At 41.0% G+C, this 21085-nt stretch overlaps 1 protein-coding gene across 1 annotated transcript; it reads right to left on the reverse strand.

The window, feature by feature from the left end:
* Nucleotides 1–7849: 7849 nt before the first annotated feature.
* mtnr1bb (melatonin receptor 1Bb) lies at nucleotides 7850–19764 on the reverse strand. The gene is made up of 2 exons (XM_027016995.3): nucleotides 19515–19764; nucleotides 7850–8846 (listed from the first exon to the last, which is right to left on the reverse strand). Exons 1-2 carry the CDS (start codon nucleotides 19708–19710, stop codon nucleotides 8002–8004), a joined length of 1041 nt encoding a protein of 346 aa, XP_026872796.2. The 5' UTR covers nucleotides 19711–19764; the 3' UTR covers nucleotides 7850–8001.
* Nucleotides 19765–21085: the final 1321 nt, after the last annotated feature.

Here is a 21085-nt window from a genome sequence, read left to right on the forward strand (position 1 = left end):
TCTTCTCCCACTCAGAACCTGAAGAAGCACATCATAAATACAGATCTGAGTTTAGGGGAAACTCAGAACCAGCCCACACTTACTGACTCCTGATATAGGCAGTGACCTACTGGCCACTACTGACAAGCCTATATATTCTGCATCAAAGGCAACATGACCTCCTAATCTTTTTACCTTGTTAGTTCCTGGTCATATTGTTCACCATTCATCATTATGCATCATTTATCAGTATTCATCATTTAAAAGGAAAAATCCTAGTTTTGCATGTAATCCTTCAATTACATTATCAAGCCCACTAATTGTTAACCATTAATATAAACTCCTATTTTTACGGTCACATCAAATCCCAGTGTATAAACTGAAGTGCTGACACGATCTAAACAGCCTGCTTCACCTACAACATTTGTAAAAGAGGCATCTCTCGCTTTCTCTTTCTCACTTTCTCTCTCTCCCACATTTTTAAGTTTCTCGGCATTGCTGGGCTGTGGATGTATGCAGACCGAACTGTTGTGCAGGCCTGTATCTTGCTGTCCTGCTCTGGGCCTGCTATCCCCTGCAGGGCAACAGATGTGCACGCATTGCCGCGAGCAGTCATAGCCTGGTGCTTTTCCGGGTATTCTGAAGTGAACTGATGTCTGGAATGGTGGCCAGAAGAACCACATGCTCTCTCACATGCACTTCCCGTGCCTTGATTCTCTTTCCACTCCTTGCAGCCACTGTCTCCCCCAGTGGTCTATTTTCCTCACCTAGTGTATGTGCATAATGTGTTTAAAAACTCTGGAAAAAAACATCAGCTTCCCAAAAGCTGCAGTCTAGATTTTTCTATTTCTTTTAAAAAGGAAACCATATAAAAAGGTTTAATATCCAAATTCAGAGAGAGCTTATTTAAATGCAGTTTATTGCTTTTATGCCATATTTAGGACCCTGTGATATGGACTATACAAAATGCCAAACCCCTCTGGTTGAGGTTCTCCTCATCTTTGTCTAAAGAACCCCTCCCCAGCAACACAGCAGAACCTCATTCTCTATTTCAAAGTCTGCTAAGGATTAGCTGCTGGCAAAAGGGAGGAAATATCTGGTGTGAATTTATGGTCCTGTCGCTGTATCTTATAGGTCTTGTTGGTGTCGGCAGAGCAGTCAGTGTGTCAACTATCTTCATATTTTTATGAGAACCATTTTGAGCTCATTAGAGAATTAGAGAATGTTACAGACTTCACATTAAAATGCTGTTCTACAATGCTGTGTCATGAAGTTTTGTTCCCATCTAGTCCCAGTGCACATCTGTGCTCTCATAGAGATAAAGGCAGTCACATCACAATGGTCATTTTTTTGATACCCCAGCACAAATGGTCAAATGGACAGTTGGAGTGGACCTGGGGCAGCTCTCTCTCCCTCACTCTCTTTCTGCTTCTCTTTCTCTTTCTCTTTTTCTTTCTATCTCTCTCTCTCTCAATCTATGAGCATTTCAAGTAATATTTTCTTTACTGCATTTGTATTGCTTTATTACAATACAAAGCAATGAAAATGCAGTTATTACAGTATTTGTATTGACTTATTACAATATTTAACCAACTGTAGTGTGTATCGAATTGTTTAATAAATCTTGTTGCCTTGTGTTCATCTGAAGTTTAGCTCTTAAGATAGCAATATGTAATTTCAACAATTTAGTACTACCAATTTTCCATAATGTATCCAATTTATTGCACACATTTACTAGCTTAAACTGTAAATTAAGTAAACCTCTGACAAAGCGGACTATTTTGGCATGAAGCAACTTTATAAAATTGGTTCTGCATATTTTCATTACTTACACTGGGTTAGACAATAGAATTGGCTCTTTCTAACATATTTGTTAATAATAATTTGGAGTCAGATAATGTTTTAGGTTTTGCATTTGGTAAACCTTCTTCTGCACCTATTTCCAATGCTGGTTGTAGGTAAGTGGGACTGGAGTAAATATAACTAAAACCCCTACCATGTTTATGTGTGTGTATGTGCGCGTGCATGCGTGTGTGTTTTTGTTTTCATATATGTTAATCTCCACTGGAGTGTAGTAATAATAGTGTTGGACTAATTCTGTGGCATGCTACACTGCAGGATATGACTTGGTTTCAGCCCAGCTGTCTTGACCTGTCTGCTTGGACCTACGTGTTCTTTGCACACACTCAATCAGAGCTGCTATGTCCGCAAGGATGTGCTGTGTCACAGTTTCAACCACAGCTGACATCCATTTCACAGTGATGCCTTGGAACAAAGCAATCTCAGTCAGCTGCTTTGAATCACACAATGATGCTCATGCACATATGTACTCTCTGATTTTTGGGTCACTCCAGTTTAGTTTTGCTGAGCTGATGATAATGCTCATCTTTCTCAAAGGCAAAGGACTGATACCTGTGTGACATTGGCAATAAAACAATTTGCAGCAAATGAGGTTACTGGAGGTCAACCAAGAACCTTAGCTCTCTCATTAGCGGCTCATATGTGAATAGGGTGAAACACAAATCAAATCTTTGTCTTTCTTGCGACAGTTTGGTGTTTGACTTATTGCATTAAGGTATTTGACAGTCTTTTGTTATCGTGTTAAGTGTTTCACAGTTTCCTTTCATTGTGTTAGGTTTTTGACAGTTTCCTCTTATTGTTTTAGGTGTTTCAGTCTCCTCTTATCATGTTAGGTGTTTGACTGTTTTTTGCCTCCTTCCTCTGTGCTGTGTAAAAACTTTAAAATCACTACAAAACTTTAACTCTTTTTAAAACTTGGTTACTGTAATGTACACATTATCTTTCTCTCTCAAGCAGTTTGTCACTTACTTGCTCTGTTTTCTTACTCCTGTAGTACACACAGCACAGTAGTTGTGTACCCATTCTCCCACCCCATTCAGACGCTGTCCCCTGTTTTCTCACAACAAAAACGTCAATTTATCCTACCAGACACAAAAACACCTCCCCAAACACACACACACACACACACACACACACACACACACACACACACACACACACACACACACACACACACAAAGACAGCAGAGGACTTATCCAGCTAGCTGGGTAAGCACGTGTAGTTAAAAAACGTGATACAAAACGTGTCAGCATGTTCGTGGGTGTATGCATTGGTCTAAATATAATTAGCTCACGTCAGACTTTTGCCGTTGATCGCGTCTTCTGCTTGCATTCCCGTCTCCGTCCAACAGGAGGAGTCATTTTGTCGTTTGTAGCAACTGACCTGATAAGGGTCTATCGATTCCTGTGGGTGAACTTCGGCTTCTGATCATTGTTCACCTTCGCCAATTTGAAGTCTGTCAATGTTTGACAAAAGTAAGCGTTATTGGTTTTCAGTGTGCCACTATCCACATTGTCTAGGTCTAATATAGGGTGTAATATAGAGCACCTAGTATATGCTAATATTGCTTTCTTTTAATATCAGTCTCAGTTGGTTTATGCTCTGGTTTTTGCTTGCTGATAAAGCTACAGGCTATGGACGAGATAATGAGAATGCCACATGCACAAGGACAGCACACCCAGTCATTCTGCGCGTGGCATGAATAGACAGGAACACACCGCGACTGCCTTTCGAATGTTTGCTCGTGCCTGTGATCCGCAGACGTCTACGGCACCACATCACGGAGACGTGGGATTGAACTAGGACTGGAATTTTGTACCATTTGACAAAATTCACTATGATCTGTGTCTCTTTGCAATGTCGCGAAGAACGATAAGCATCCAGAATACATGATAAACGTAAGAAATCGACACACGAAAGCCAAAAACAGGCAAAGAAGGGCACGCAAACAGTACGCAGAGAGGGAAAACGCTGGGTTTAAACACATGGGCTGACAAGAAGGAAGCGAGAAGTATCTTACAAATTTAAAAGGGTTGGAGATTAGAAAAAGGGATAAACAAAGCAAAACAAAGACACGAGACCGGTTATCAAGGGCACCGCGACGCTCGCGAGGGGGGAAGCGTGAACACTCCTCATGTTGTTTTTTCGGATTCTAATTTTTAAAAGCTATTCCTTAATTAGCTGCTTACACTAACGAACACTAATTAAAAAAATAGCTAATAATGTTTTCCCTTTTTGCTATGGTGTTAACAACAGTGACTGAACTCTGTAACTGGAGATCGCTATGCTGTTAGCCTACTTTTTCATTTAATTACAACATGCTCAGAGCACTCTAACAATGTATAACAGTGTTTTATGACATGAACGTTCCTCACCTCTGTACATTTATTAACAATATTTGATTATTCTTATTCTTTTCCATTCTTGTTATGCAAGAAACCCCTGCTGCATTCCTGCTGCATGCCCTTGAAGAGGATATATATACATATTGTGAGAGATAGATAGATAGATAGATAGATAGATAGATAGATAGATAGATAGATAGATAGATAGATAGATAGAGATAGATATGTGTGTGTGTGTGTGTGTGTGTGTGTGTGTGTGTGTGTGTGTGTGTGTGTGTGTGCATACAAATGGATCCTCTTCAAGAGCAGGTAGATGAAAGGAGCCTGTCATGGGTTTGGATCTGCCACTTAATGGAAAGAGGCCCTATACTGGCTGGCTAGTGGCACAGCACACAATCACAGATGAGACCTCAGCCATGTGTTAATGGCGCTCCTGCTGTTTTCCAGAGAGAATAAGACTGATAGACAGTATATTCAGCTTCACATATGGGCAAAGACCCTTGGGAGGACCCCCAGCAAATGCCCTTCTCTTTTTGTATATTTTCATCTGTTTTTCCACATAGACTCATAAAGGGAGCTGTACAATTATAGTGTGAAAAAACTCTGCTGTACACCTACAGAACCCAAAACTATAGCAGAATAATGCTTCTATCACTGTGGGCTCTAAAAGTAAAAAAAATACTATTACAGCATAGAATAGAATCTTAAATGCAGTGTGTTGGTAAATTCATTGCAGCAATTATTTGCTGAGGGGTGATTTCCAATTTTCCAGGTTAGTAAACAAAAGCGTAGTTTGAAGCAGATGGTGCCCCTTCAGTAATGAAATGATGCCATCACTCTTCTTCACATTAGCCTGAGCTGCCAGCATTCTTGCAGGACACTGCTGGTGGTGTCCCACTTGTTTGCCATTCTGTTAAAAATCTTGAATCACTGCACAACCTTCTCAGATTAACACCAGGTTGAAGACATGGTGCACTGCCCTCTGTGTCCCACCCATCCTCCGGCCGAATTTCCTCGAGCTGTCTTTGGCCAACTAGGAGCAGAGGAAGGAGGAGACAGGAGCGTTGTGAAGAAGGGAAAGCTGCCATGGAGCAAGGCAGGTTCTCAGGGGTGTGATAAGACGTTGGTATTGTGCCCCTTTAACGAAACAATGCCTGAAAAACACTGCGGCATATCTGAGCCTAATCCCTGCAGATCAGAGACACAACCACAGTTCTCAATGGAGACACTGATGGACTTAAATGATGAGAAATATCTACATTGCATGTGTGTCTGGGAGGACATTTATCTCAGTTTATTTCAGTAATGCATTTTAGTCTCCAATTTTGACCTAATTTATTTTTGGACGTCCTCTGCACACACACACACCTTTCATTGCAAACTTTGAATGCAATCACGCAATGACAACAACATCAAGCAAGCATCAAGGTCAGCGACATAGAGTGCAGAAAGCAGGTGGCAGGTCTGTGTAGCCCAGGGGTGTTGCTAGGGTGTTCCATTTGGATTTTGTTCTGGAATGGCAAGAGCTGAGCATAATTTTGGTTGAGGACTGAATTTTCTGGACCCTGGGTGCAAACCTAGAGAGAGGGCATTCTTCCTAGAGAGAGGAGGTTTTAGATGGAGATAGAGAGGGTTTTGTGTGGATTTACTGTTGGGTCCCCATGTCTGCATGGGTTGCTGCAGGGTCTGCGGTTTCCTCCCACAGTCCAAAAACATGGTTCGGTCAGCTGGTTACTTTAAATTGTCCTGGTGTGACGGTGTATGTGAATGACTGTATGTCTGCATGCCCGGTGATGGATGGTGCTCTGTCCTGGGTATTATACACCCTCCAGTTCCCTACACCCAACACAGTCCCCCAGGGTGGAATTGGCCGCTGCTTCTCACCGATGTGTGTGCTGTTTGGTTGTAAAAGCAGAGTGTTGATTGCAAAAGTATCTGCTAGAAAGTATATTTTTATGTGTTTCACCTGTGTTCCTGTTAAAGAGATAAAAGTCGGAAACTGAGAGGAAAATTGGTAAGATTACTATCAGAATCTTGCACCAGAAGCTAATTCAGTATGCTAAAGTTGTAAGTTTGTTCCCTGCCCTGCTTATAAAATATGCATTTTTAATTGGAGGAGCTGTTACTTATCTCTTTCATTACAAACATTTGTTACAGTACATCTCCAGCAGATAAGTGCTGTCTAAGTGCGAGTTTAGCCTGTATTGCCTGAGTTCTTGCTAAAGGATGATTGAATGCTTGAATAGTTGATGCTTGTCATGTTTCATGGGGATCTTCATAAGAGCTTCAGTCTGAGAGCGCTGGGAAAACATTGGCCGTTCCGCATTGACCTTGTTTTCCATTTTCTTCTTGTAGTGAAGCAACAAAGAGGTTGATTGTGTGTGAAAGGGTTTCCTCCCTTCCACTCTTTATGTCCATGTGTGATGGGATTCCAAGTTTTTTCATTTTCAGAATAGGATTATAGGACTTAATGTACTTAATGGATTTACTATAGGACTTAATGTGTTTTATTTGGTGAATGAAACTAGACGTGTGTGTTTGTGTGTGTGTGTGTGTATGTGTGTGAGAGTGAGTGAATGAGTGAGTGAGTGAGTGAGTGAGTGTGTGTATATGTGTAAAGGGAGCACTACTCTCACTGTGGAATAATTTGATAGAATAGCCTAGGAGTCTGCCCCTGCTACTGCTGGACTAGATAATTGGCCCCTGCTACTGCCAGACATGAACTGGTGTGTTTGTGTGTGTTTGCTTTTTTATTAAAGAGAAAGCAGTTCTGTCTCTAGTGGCATGATTATTACATGACTATAGAATTGGCTCAGAGCTTGTGTTATTAGTTATTCTCCTCAGCACCATCTGCACAGGTGCTGTCCAGTTCCCTCCAGATCCGCTGCTGTAAGGTTTGGTGGTCTCATCTGATTCTGTCTGATGCTTGGCCTGACTCCTTCATCATCACTGAGACCTGTTGCATACACAGCACTGTTTCCATAGGGATCCTCCCAGCACCGAGGCCAGAAGTGAAGTATCATGCTCACACATAGCACACGAGATTCTTGGCCATGCGTTGTGTCATGGTGGAGTCAATTTTACACCGTCACAAGCCTAATTGAAGTGCACAAATATATTCAATCGATTTCCAGGCAGCATTCGAGGAATGCCCTATGCTTGTTCTCACACTTCTTTGCCACTAACAGTTGTTAAAGGAGTAAAGAGATGACCACAGAGTGCATGAGATGAAGCTTCTTACCTGTTGCTGTTTGTTTACAACGTTTATATAAATCCTCAGTAAAAGATATGGAAAGGTATACTTCATTCAGCTTCACTACTGCTTCTGAGAGACAGAGCTTTTTCTGTGACTAAAAATATCATTGTTTATACACACTTCAGTATTAAAACATTACAGCCTTGATTTCATTTTAATAAAGCAGTCATGTATTTAGTATAATGTATGTTTTGGCACCTTATATATATAAGGTGCCTCTATATATATATATATATATATATATATAAGGACAGGTCAAATCTCATTTACAAATGAAACACAAAAATGACACTTTAGTAAATACAAATCACAAGATTATCTGTCACCAATGAAATTAAAGGAAACACTTTGTAATATACATGGCTTCACTGTAAGTTTTGTGAAATACTTACTTTGAAATTGATTTCTCCACAACAGCAGAGATAAGACACCCTGAGCTGTGCATACTGACAATTAACAAGTTTTCGTTAAAAAGGCAGATTTGGCCATCTTGGCCAAACTACATTTCCCACGAGTCTCCTTTGAGGTGAGCAAAAATAGCCACTGTCCAAGGATGTCATTTACTCGTTGATGGCGCCTGGTGAAGGCTTGCTCCGCATGCCATCAGTCACCGCCCGAGATGTCTCAGTCACAAACAGCCGTGGCATCCAGACGAACGTGACGATGCGCTTGTACTCCTTGCGGAAGTTCCGGTTGAGCAGGCCATAGATGATTGCATTGAGGCAGCTGTTGAAGTAGGCCAGGAAGTAGCTCATAACGAACAGCCATTCTGGGATGCGTGGTGCCATGACCTCGGGGTCAGAGGCCACCACCAGGCCAATGAGGTTGAGTGGCGCCCAGCACACGGCGAACAGCACGAACACCACGAACATGGTGAGGAAGTTGCGCAGGTCGCTGGGTCGCACCCGCTGCCGCTCACCGCTCTTCACCTTGTGACGCACCCGGATGACCAGTGCCCAGATGCGCAAGTAGCAGAAGGTCACCACGGTGATGGGCACCAGGAAGTGCACGACCACCACAGCCACTGTGTAGGTGCTGCTGGCCGTCTGTGTGAACGTGCAGGAGTAGACACGTGGGTCATAGCTCAGCGAGCCCACGAACAGGTTGGGCAAGATGGCCAGCACAGTCAGCATCCAAATGAGTGCCACCAGGAGCACCGTGTTGCGCGAACTGTAGAGGCGTCCATAGGAGAAGCTGTGGCAGATGTAGCAGTAGCGGTTCACAGCGATGCCTGTGATGTTGAACACTGAGCCGATCACACTCAGGCCCATGAGGAAGCCACTCACCTTGCACTGGGTGTTGCCCAGCGACCAGCCGTCATGGAAGAGTGCGTATAGCACCAGTGGGTACGGGTAAAAGGCCACCACCAGGTCAGCAAAGGCCAAGCTTACCACAAACACGTTTCCTAGGGGAAGGGGGTGGGGCAGAGGAAGAGTGAGTGAGAGAGTAGGGAAAAATTGGAGAAGGAGTGGGAGGGAATGACAGAGGAGAGGAGGAAGAGGAGAAAGAAGAAAATAGAGAGAGAGAAGGGGGGCTGAAGGTTGAATCAGAATTCATTTGTACAAGAAGTCCTTTGGTCACCATAATTGCACCATAACAGTGGTTAACCTTTTACAGTGCAAGGCCATGGAAGCTTTTTTCACCTGCTGCCCTCCTGCAATTAATGCCCTGCATATATTACCTTCATTTATCGCTCATGTTATTTCAACCTGCGATCTTGTTGGTTAGTCATCATGCTGGCACTTGCAGATTGGACTATGTCCAATCACAAAGGAACACTTGGGGATGATTAATGCAATTGGGCTCCATACTATACTATTCCACTTATTGCTGGCCCTATTCCATGAATTTGCATCTGGATTATCTAGCCACCTGCAAATATATCACAGAAAGCAAACCAGTATGTATCATGAGGTTACCCTGATTGATTGTATTGGGGTGTGACTTGCTATGCCCAATAACCACATGATCTTTGCCCCAAACTGCTTAGATCTCCTTATCTCTCAGACAAAGATGGAAACATTCACCAACACACACACACACACACACACACACACACACACACACACACACACACACACACACACACACACACACACACACACACACACACACACACACACACACACACCTATAGCCATGCAAGGTTAAACAGCAAACCACTTCCTCATTTGTTATAAACAATAGGTTCAATGCACTTATCTGGATGAAATGATAATTGCAGATTAAGTTAAGGTCTTGAGGACAGAATAACAACCCAGACAAAATTTTATAAAATATCTTACACTGAGAAAATCTAATAAGAAAACGGTCAACTTGTGAAAAACTGTTTTATATAATGACAAAATGAGACTAATCTGATACAAATACATTCAGTTCTTTTTTCTGTGCCATATGAAAAGCTCACTGTTTGATTTTGAAGTCAGAGATCTTAGCAAAGTGGAACTCGCACATCCACCCAGTTCAGCATTGTCAGTCAGAGAGCCAAACACTCCCCTCCTTTCTCAGCAATCTCATTACTCACTAAGCATCTGATGTGATATGATCCCTTCTGTTAGCTACAGAGGTAATCTATCAGTGTGTGTGTGGGGGTGGGGGGACGACAGAGAGAGAGAGCAAGATAGAGGCCTTTAATGAGAGAGCAGAGCGGAATGTCCAAGGCTGACCGATACTAAGGCCAGAGAGGATTACCATGTCCCTGAGGGTCATAGGAATAAAGGAATGTACCCCTATTCTCTTGTCAAACTGTGTATGCTCAGACGTGTGCAACCTCAGCTCCAGACCCCTCTACTGACCAGATACACAAGGAGAAGGTGGATGACAAGACAAAGCTGACCCTCACGCAATATTCTTTAAGGAGCCTGATCAACTTTAAAGGGAAAAAAATCTACAAAGCCCCGCTAGGGGAACTTATTTCTGTCATGCACTCCTAATGGACTGGAACTGGGCCATGCGATTACTCTATCTGGAGATAGTAAATCTAAACAAAGGTGTGAGCCGGTATAGAGGCTTAGAATGAAGGGGTTCATAGCGTAACATCATGGGCAAGATAACCATGAAGCAAAGTCAAAGTGGTTGAATGCTGTACAGTATTTGCCTTGTCATAATATTCTCAAATTTTTAATTAATTGATACTATAGTTTTGTTGTATGAAGTGGGAAAAATCAGTACAAAATAGATTATTTAGTTGTGAAACTACTTTTCTTTCACTTTTTGAACACAACAGATGGTCCAATCTCCCAAGGACGCTTATAACGTTAAACCATGGCGGTGAATTTTGTGTGAATTTTAGATATTAGAAATTCTCGGCTGATATTAGGAATTCTTGGCTGTCCAACACGTTTTCCACACGGATGTGTCTGAGCACTTCATGTTGCACTGCTGCACGCCTCACTTTAAGGGTGCCGCTGTCCATGGTGCTTCATATTCACCATGAATACTGTTTCATGTACCACATGGGGTGTTTTATACATGAAAAAAGGCTCCTTCGTGGATATTCCGAGGGCACATCTTTCAGTGTAGCCAGTTGACCACTGCATACAATCTGCTCTGAACTAAATTTTACACTGCTCCCATTGCGGGACTAACGCGCAACTTCTAAGAGAGTGGTGCGGCATTATGGAGAATCACATGCAGTCTGATGGGAGCGCTAATTAGCGCTGGTTTTCTGTTCATCACAGTTGCAGGAAAAAGGAACTTGAAACCTCTCCGGTCTCTTCCTCGAAACCTATTATCTCTCATTGTGAAAGTAAAAGCAAAAGTTAGTTAATTCTTTGTTGCACATTTCCAGGCAAGCTTGATTGTTTATAGTGCACTTCTTTATGTGGTTACATGTTTTCCTGTTTTCATTATTTGTCACTTGGCTTGCATTATATTTTCAAATCAAACAGTTCACACGTTGAATTGCAATCCCATCAATTTAAAATCATTAAACATCAATTGAGCTACAAGTTCTTTACTGCTATAACATCTGATTCATTATTTATATTTACATTTATGGAATTTAGCAGATGCTCTTATCCAGAGCAACTTACAAAAGTTCTTTGTCAGTTACTCATAGAGTATATCCTAGTACAGTACAGTAGGTTAGAGTCCAATATACCAATGAACTTGAATGCTATAGAATACAGGGATCAATGCTGATACCTAGAAGTACAAAATACATAGGCTCTATCTTAAACATTGATAAGTGCAATAAACAATAAGTGCTAGAGTTTGTTAAACAACATAAACAATACCCTACCATAAGTACTAATTTAGTCAGTCAATATGGGAGCAGGGTCAGTTGTCCTTTAAATATTCTGCAAATAGATGAGTCTTCAGTCTGCGTTTGAAGACTTCAAGGGACTCTGCTGTCCGGACAGCAAGTGGGAGTTCATTCCACCATCTTGGAGCCAAGACAGAAAATAGTCTCGATGCTTGTCGTCCATGAGACCTGAAGCAAGGTATTTCAAGCCGGGCCATACTTGAGGTTCGAAGTACATTATTTGTAGTGACTGAGGCTACTAGACTTATTTTGGTAAGGTTTATGAAATTTGAATTTGATCTTAATCCATTGATTATAAAGATGTATATGTTGGTAACCTTCCGCCAAAATGCTAAGCCTTTAGGCATGTAAAGCTTATCCTAGTTAATCCTTCCCATTGCTAGACCCATCCCCCCACTGCTGTGTTCACTTTGCTGGCTTCTTGTAGCTTCTCATATCTGATTTAAAACCCTGATGCTTGCACCCACAGCTCTATAAAAATCCCACTATGGAAAATGTGCCATTTTATTGGCCGCATTACAGCCTGAGTCCAGCACCATGCCTGCCTTGAGCAGGAATCAAGAGGACGCCTTCATTTAAGCTCACCCAAGATGTTTAATTAACAACCTTAGAGCTACTGGTTCAGCACCACCATGCAGCAGTGGTCTGGGTGACTCGCTCTTTCAAAAATGCCCTTCTCTCCCTAAAAGACTTGTATATTTGTAAAATGTTTGTGCAGAACCCAGTGTGTGGCTAAATGTAATATGTTTTAAAAAGTATTCAGTCACTACCACAAGCTGACCACTTGCACATTCAGTCTTATTAAGTCTCTGCCCTCGTCAGTATGCCATTCTCTTTTCCACATATGCTGCTATTCAGACCTCGACTTGAATAAGACATCTCCTCCTGCACATGGCAGTCTCTCTAACCAAAAAACTCCCATCTTTCTCAGGTTCCAGTCATCCAATTTCCTGGCTCTAAATGGCAACATGGCAACCTTTGGTTTTCTTTAAAGTGGAATGAATGAGTCAGGACAACGTGATTATGATGGCTCATTATGTCTCTCTCTCTCCTGCACTGAACTGGGAAGGTGATGTTGCAAACATTAACACTAGCATTACTGACATTTGGGCAGCGTTAACAAGTCGAGCTGCTCCTTTGATGTTGTATATAGGCATTAGCATGCACATTTATGAATGTTAAAATATGTAGCTTAAGTGAGTCATAAGACTATGTATTTTAATTTTGGGCTGATGGAAACAGGTCACAGAATGCTATGGGATTCAGTCTTTAATCAGCCTTAAGATTTAGGTTCCGGAAATGTAGTTTCAGAGCTCTAACACATAACAACAATTTAATGATCTGATATGGAACTTTGGAACAAATTTTGCCCGATGCTCAGAAGACTGAGCCAATCTTTTGTATATTGATACGCATCTATTTTTGATTCTTAGATTTCTGAGATTAGTTCTATTGGACACTCAGCCTCCAGATTGTAGAGTAAAAAGCAATTGCTGTGAAAATATTGACTGTGGCAGTCTACACTCATAGTCTTGTTGATCCCAGATGTCATGATTCCCGCAACAAATCTGGATTTAGGGTAGAACGACATGGATCAATTTTTAGAATGACTCTTACAAAGTCCATTTAAAGGGGTGCCAGGCTTAGGTCACATGATTTCACTTGAGTTAAACTCAAGTCATGCATATGCTGATTTGTAACTTATTTGTGAGACTCAGCTTTACGTAGAAAATGCAGTCAGGGCTTGACTTTGACTAGTGGCAAGTTAGTGACCGCAACTCAATTTGACTTGCTTGAATGTGAGCTCTGAGATTACTTGCTTGACTACTTGTTTAACTTGAGACTGCATTTGAGGCATATTTGTGACTTATTTTCACCTACTCACACCTCTGTTCATTTCTATTCAGCAGAAGTTATATGAACACTGCATGTGTTTAATCAAGCAAACTCACATTTGTAGGTGTTAATTTAAGCAATCTGACATTTATAGGTGTTAATCAAATAATGATACATTTGCTTACATTTACATTTGCATATTTATGGAATGAGATAGAACAAGCAGTTCAGATAAGGCCTGTATCATCCGACCCCTGCAACTCATGCAGAATACTGGTACACAGCTTGTGTTCAACTTCTGCTCTGTGTTCTGGCACCTGGTGGTGGAATGAACTCTCTCTGCCTGTCCATAAAGCTGACACACTGTATATGTTTAAACAACAACAGACAATTCACCACTTCACAAAGCACTGAATCACTAAGCACATTCTCTTCTTTTTCACTCTAGCTAGGGCTTTGATTGATAGTATTCTTGACACTGATCCATTTATGCTCACATGATGATATGGATTTCACAGAGACTACAAAGGACATCTGTAAGTCATTCTGAACAAGGGTGTCTGCCAAATTCTGGAAATGTAAATTCAACATTCCAGTTGTCATACCTACTAGCCTGGACTCCGTTTCCCAGCATCCTTCCGATGTTAGCTCTCCTGTCGCTCAACCCAGATCTTCCAATAGACACACGCTCACCAGATTTGCCTCTCCTGCTTACTGACTCATTCCACCTGTCCCCATTTAGCTTTCCCTTTGCCTGGCCCATGTTCTGGTTGCTCTCTCTCTGGCTTTGAACCTCTGCTTGGCCAACAACTTCCGCTCTGGATTACCCCTTTATTAATGAAGCCAAATATTGGTCAAATATCTGCAAGTGTCTCATTCTGTTCCTGTGCATTACACCAATAATATTGAATTTCAAGAATTTTGCTCAAGTCTTACAACTATCATTAACTGACCATTCAACTGAAGTCAACAAAAATGACTAAAATGCAAAGTCTGACATCTGCAAAAAATGTCTCCTGTATGTGGACATTTCCATGTCAGTTATCAGTTATATATCAATTATCTGTATCATAAATAAATAAATGGTATTTTATGATTCAAAAAGTTTCCGAAGTTCCTGACTGAAGTAAAAGAAGCCACAGGATGTACAGGATGTACAGACTTTAACAGCAGAAGGTGCCATTTTTACATCTCTCTCTCTCTCCTCCATCACACTCATGTGTAAATGGTGAAATCTCACCATCTGATGGCACAACACCATTCACTAACAATAATCCCTTTTCAACTAAGCCAGGCAAAGGTGAAAGGTCCCACCATTCATTAAAGGCACAACAGGTCTTTTTTTTGGAGTATTGATTAAGATATAGCACACCTTTCATCCATGAGCCTAATAATCTGAGAAATAGATGTATATGACAGAAATATTAGGTGTATGTCTAATTAATTAAATCTTAGATTCATCAAATCTGCTACATGCTGGAAACAATATCAATTTATAAAACATAGCAATGATACCACATAATAATACCATGGTTGCAAGAATCTATGATGCCATCATACACAATAATGACATTATCTTCTGCCCTGTAGAGATCGCAGGTGTACAATACATTTTTAGATAACAAAAACAAATTTTAGTTCAGTTGCAGTCCGAGAACTTCGAGCACTCAAAAACTACACCCATCTGTTTTCCATCTTGAGTTTGCTTAGCTCCAATGCACACTTACTACCTATCTGCCAGAGAAATACTACCTGTGAGATATACTGAACACATCTCAGTAAAGTTGGACTGATGACGGTTGAAGGAAAAATTTCCCTCCGTCCCCCACTGAGGGGAGTTGAAATCTGGCAGTGTTCCCGCTTCAGCCTAACGAGCTGCTATGAGAGTCTGGCGCATGCAAATGCCGACTCTGGGAGACAGAGCCACGTCTATCAGAGGAAGGAGATGTAAGACACGGGGGATGTCTTTGAAGCCCAACTGACCGGCAAGGGTCTTGTTAATGTACATTCGGCACCCACTTTGAAGTCCCCAACACCTACGCTTGGCAGATGCAAAAACTACCAAGGGAGTCGACATCTTGCACAAGCAGTCTCTCATCCCCCCGCACACACGCTCAGTGTGCCATACACTTGAACCAGTGTTAGTGTTAGTTCTCAACAAGGCCAGCCCCAGACAGAGGTACATCTCACACTTTCTAAAGGAGACTACTTTACTGATTACTGAACACTGAAAATGTAAAAGTTCATTTTAGTTTTGAACATAAAGGGCCTCCCTCCACCCTGTAAAAAGCAAATTTCAAGTATTTTATTAATATCAGCCTATATATCAACATATTTTTGCCATAATAACACATTTTTGAATAATAAAAGACAGAAGAAAGCATGAAAGGAATTACCTCTCAGTACAGTCTAGAAATAGGAATGTCAACAACATTAGCATCACAGCGCCGATGCAAAAATGCCTAATTGGACTAAATGAGCACATCTATGTCTTTCACCAATGAGAGAAACTTGCAGAATTTGGTTGTCACCTTTTCATCTTTTGAACAAATCTGATCATTTTTGTTTGCAGAAAACTGAGCTTCAGCACTGAAGCGCTTTTGAATAGGACAGTGAGTTCATTTACTTTCACGGGGTACTCATTCTCCACTGAAGACAGACATCAGCTCACCTTAGCATTGATTTATTCATGTATTCGTTTGGATATTTCTTTACTGTCTCCTCCACTTATGCTCATTTATAGATATTTAAAGCATTTAGCTTTGGGTGACAACAACGCATCTTAGCAGAGTGAACTGTTAATTACAGGATAGTGTCTCCAAACATTCTTTTTCTTACATCCAGGAACATGTATATGACCATGAAGCTGATTCACAGCTGAGCTGAGGCACCATGATAAGACACACATTTGGAATTCTTATTCTTATTTTGCTGTTGACAATATCACATAAACAGCGTGGGGATGTGTGTCTGCAACGCTCCAAACATGATTGGCAGTGAGCATGGCGTGATGTTTGATGGGTGTGAAGATTCAGTGGGTTCACACCTTCTTCAGCCTGATAATGGCTCATGGAGGGGAGGGGAGGGGAACTCAGTAGACACAGGCAGTAGTCTGAGCTTGATGACGTATATACAGATGAGTGGGAAAATAAAATGTGGAAGTAGCAATACAGTCAGTGACTATAGCGATGTCCAATAGTTTTTTCTTTGTTTCTCAACATCCTTCTCCAGTCAATATGACTAAAATGACTTCAGCTATACAAACAAGTGCTGGCTGAATGCTTCAAGTCCTAAAAGTAGTTTAATAACCACAGATGACAATGAGCCTCTGCTTTGGTGTTCAGTCATTGTTTCTACACTGCTGGGCTTGAATGGCCCTCTAAGCTCTTCTGATGGGACCATGAGATATCATTAGCTAGTATTATACAAATGATACTGGATTCATTTATTTCACAGCAGAAATATGACATTTATAGCTGGATGATGGCCCAGCTCTGAGCACAACATAGGGAATGGGTATTAAGTGCTTTAAGGGCACAATGGATGACATGTCATAACTAGAACCCCAGTACTGGCTGCGCTCTGGATCAAAATCCCAACACCAACCACACCCAATTAGGTCTGGCATTCAAAGTGATGGCCCTTCTGTTGCTGGCTTGCTTCTGTTATGACTAAGGTTTCTACTGTCGTTATATTATACATTTGTAACATTATCCAACCGGTCTGACGTTTGCGGATATAGAAGGGGTTTTTATTTACAGCGGAGCGATCAGCAATCGTGATAATGAAACGGGAGAGGGTCAATGCCAGAGTAGTCAGAGTGAACAAATCCAAGGGACATAATAGAATCACAGAGAAGAACCAGTACAGAGTCAAAACCAGAAGACAATCAAAGGAGGCAGACAAATCCAAAGGAGCAGGTGAAACAGAAAGATCAGGCAAAACAAAACAGGTTGGTAAAGGCAAAGTGAGAAAATACACAAGGAAACGCTCAGTATACGCAGTAGAATAGCAGCAATCCTTCGTAGAGACTACACGGAACAGAAAAGAATAAATAGGACTGCAATAATTAGAAACAGGTGACATTAAAAATCTGGTGACGAGAATCTGGTGAGGTTGTGCCGGGGGGAAGCCAGGAGTTGTAGTTACAAACGGGGCAACTGCATGACAGCATTAAACTATATATTATAACAATACATTAATGTAAAAATAGATGCTGTATATTTGCAACTATTGAACCCCAAAATCCATTCCTAAAAAAACTGTAGTAAGTTTAATCAACACATCCATAAAAGCAAAGTTACCATCAGAGCAGACACTACATCAGTTCTACCTTTCGATGGTAGTTTTACCAGCTGCTTTCATTCCTTAGAAAAGCTTTTTTTTCCACTTTTTTGACACCTGTTTTCTGAATTATAATGGATTTATTTACCCACCTGTATTTTGACCCCTGCTTTGTGTTCTGATACTGAGTCTTGCTCTGACCTGAATAAAAGTACTCATATTTGTACTCATACATACAACCTACTGCCTATGGCTTCCTCACACTGCAATCAAGTCCAACTTCAAATCCCTGCATGTTGCATAATAAGATACCAGGAGAAATAAGAAATTAGAGAATTCTTTAATGTCAAACAAAACTGTTTCTTGATTTCTTTTTACATTCAGTTAAATGTTTTTTCTTGCGCATGGACATTCCTTACACCCCTCCTGGGAACTTGTTCTCCTACAGCTTTTTATTAAAAAAAGAATGACATTCAATTTCAAGTTTTCTACAGTTGCATTCCTTGGAATAAAATTCATATCTCAAAACATTTACCAGCATCCAAAAACTCCTTCAGGCAAAAAACAAAAAACAAACAAAGAAAACTGCCAATTTTTACGATCAGTCTCAAGAGCTAATCTATTACACACATTATGCTTCTGATAATGTTTGTTAGAAATGGGCACAATGCAAATTAATAGTCTGACTAACATTTACAAGTGGCTTTGTAAACTAAGTTGCTGTAACTATCATTATTATAATAAAACGGCTTTCATTTTAAGCAGATTTGAATATGAAAAAATTACTTTTCAAAACTATAAATATTTGCTCATGGGTGTGTTTATTTAATTAAAAAAACAAACTCATGAATATCATATTTCAGCAAGTCTTTTTAGACATAGTGAGCATCTGGATTTACTCACTCATCTTCTGGACATCACCCATACTTCCACTCCTGTGTCAAGGCCTAATTACTATTCACCCACACAGTCTGTAAAAAACCACTAACATGTTTGAAAACATTAGAATATATAGAGAAGCATGAGTTTAGGAGTAGAAATATGATTATTGGGGAAATTATCACCTCCAAAGTAGACTGTGATATGTCACACACAAAGAAATAACTGATGACTTAATGGTATTTTAGCTTTCATGCTGGAGGACATCATTCTTGTCATCTTGCATATGTGACATCTCATATGATGGTCCTTTTGCATATTTGTTATCTGTTTACCTGCAGTGTATTTCTTATTACATATCTCATAATTAACAACAATAACTCTACAAAGAATTTCTCTCATCTTCCGGCATTATCGGACAAATTAAATTTAATTACAAGGTCCTTGACAGCCAGAAACGGCGCTAAAAAATGGAAAGGTTTGTATTTAGTGGGTTTGTTAATAATCACTACATAATTAATCCACAATATTCCCTTTTAAAATGTGTAGGTCATTGGCACGTGAACAGCCGAATACGACATCAATGACAAGCACACATACAGATATGTACTCCGCACGTGCAGCAGGCATAACGCTCAAACCCTTCCACAGGTTTGGCAGCAATTCCTGCTGATCGTCTGGGCTTGCAAACAGAAAAAGATCTCACCTGACCTTCGCACCTGAAGTTTCCACCAAAAATGTACACGAGCGTGTCACACAGGAAAATGTGTTAGGTAAACAAAAATAAAACAGAAGAATCATACACACCTGCATTTCTCAGTTTACGATTCCGAAAGACCGAAATGATCACCAACAAGTTCCCTACAATATCGACCACGGTGGTGAAGATGAGTATGCTGGCTAGAACCGCTACAGCCCAGGCAGGGCGTGCGCTCGGACTCAACGCGCGACCGACTGGTCCCAGGTCCGTGAGGTTCCTCCGAAGAGGAATGCTTTCTGACATGCCGGGATAATCTCAGGCGTCAACAACTCTTCCGTGATCCGGTGCACAGTACATTCAGTAGATCATTCAAACTATCTGTAACATTAAAAGGCTCAAATGAATTCTTTGTGGTTATTGAGAAAAAAAGATTAGCCTGGGTTATATAAAACGAACACTTACAGTGGTCCATATATATTTTCTTCCATTACCGTTAAAATTTCAAAATACTTTTAAACTTTCTCTGAATGGCAAGTGCATTTGATGGATTAGGAAAAATGCTCTAAATCTGATCATAACTGAAATAGCCTACACGAATTTGTTTGGTAAAAGAGAGGGAAAAGCGGCAAAGCGCAAACCGCTGCATCTTCCTGGTACCTAGTTCATTTGCGTGCACACATTGGCACCTGGTGCAGCGTGGCTGTTTTTCCCGCCTCGCGCTACACTTAAAACTAGTGAGGACGTTTAAAAAAGCCCACCGCGCGCCGTGCCTCCCTGTGGCGACGTTCCACTTGCTTTGAATTATTTTTAAGTAGCAGCTACTGTTCTGCATTGCAAATCCATCGCGCTATCACAGCAGGCCAGCCGAAGGTCTGGCGTTCGTCGAGAGAGTGGACAGATCACGAACCGACCGTGTCGTTTGCCCCGCGGCAGTCAACAGCGCGAGTACATTTTTGGTCCACGCGCTGTAAATTAGTCACCTAGTGCTCAGAGTGGGTCGGAGCGTGCGGGAAATGTTTCCATCGACGAGGCAAACTTAGTTTTAGCTGCCTTCAATCTGTTGCATGAATGGGTATGAAGTTGGAAATAAGTTCCAGTTCCAGTTTTTCCATCCCCTAAATAATTAGGAAGGCCATGAGACGAACAGCATTTTCATCTTTCTTTTTTTTTTTTGCTTGCTTTGTTTTTGTCAGTTGCAATGAAATGGAATATAGCCACATTTCTTAAGTTTCTGGAGAAATTCTGTTATGTAGTTCCTTAACAGGATTGAGACCAGGGTAATAGCTGAGCACTGTTTAACTGCAAATAAAAAAAAGAAGATTTTACCAGAAAATGGTACATATATGCACATTACTTTGCTGTTGTTGTTGTTTTTTTGGGTTTGTTTGTTTGTTTGTTTGTTTACCAGAAATCAAGGTAAATTTTGGATGTGACTGCATGCTTTCCTGCCAACCATACAGGTGTGCTTCCCCTAAACTGTTTATTGCAGTAGTGTAAAGATCATTAGATGCTAGTGCCATTATGACTATGCAAACTGACAGCTGAAATCCTAACAACAGAGCCATTCCCTAACTGTTTTTTGCTAACATCGACTTATCCTTATTGCTTGTTGATGATGACACACCTGTTGCGATATTTGAACACTTTGCTTGGCTAAAAACAAAATGTCTATGGGTTA

The sequence above is a fragment of the Electrophorus electricus genome, chromosome 19 (assembly GCF_041902795.1).
Source record: "Electrophorus electricus isolate QZ-2024a chromosome 19, ASM4190279v1, whole genome shotgun sequence".
Taxonomy (NCBI): Eukaryota; Metazoa; Chordata; class Actinopteri; order Gymnotiformes; family Gymnotidae; genus Electrophorus; species Electrophorus electricus.

Bases quoted from the DNA above. Each gene is read 5' to 3' on its own strand.
- mtnr1bb (XM_027016995.3), bottom strand. From the start codon at position 19,710: ATGTCAGAAAGCATTCCTCTTCGGAGGAACCTCACGGACCTGGGACCA. The intron at 8,847-19,514 runs GTGTGTATGATT...CCCTTCCCCTAG, and splicing joins TCGTAAACTGAGAAATGCAG to GAAACGTGTTTGTGGTAAGC.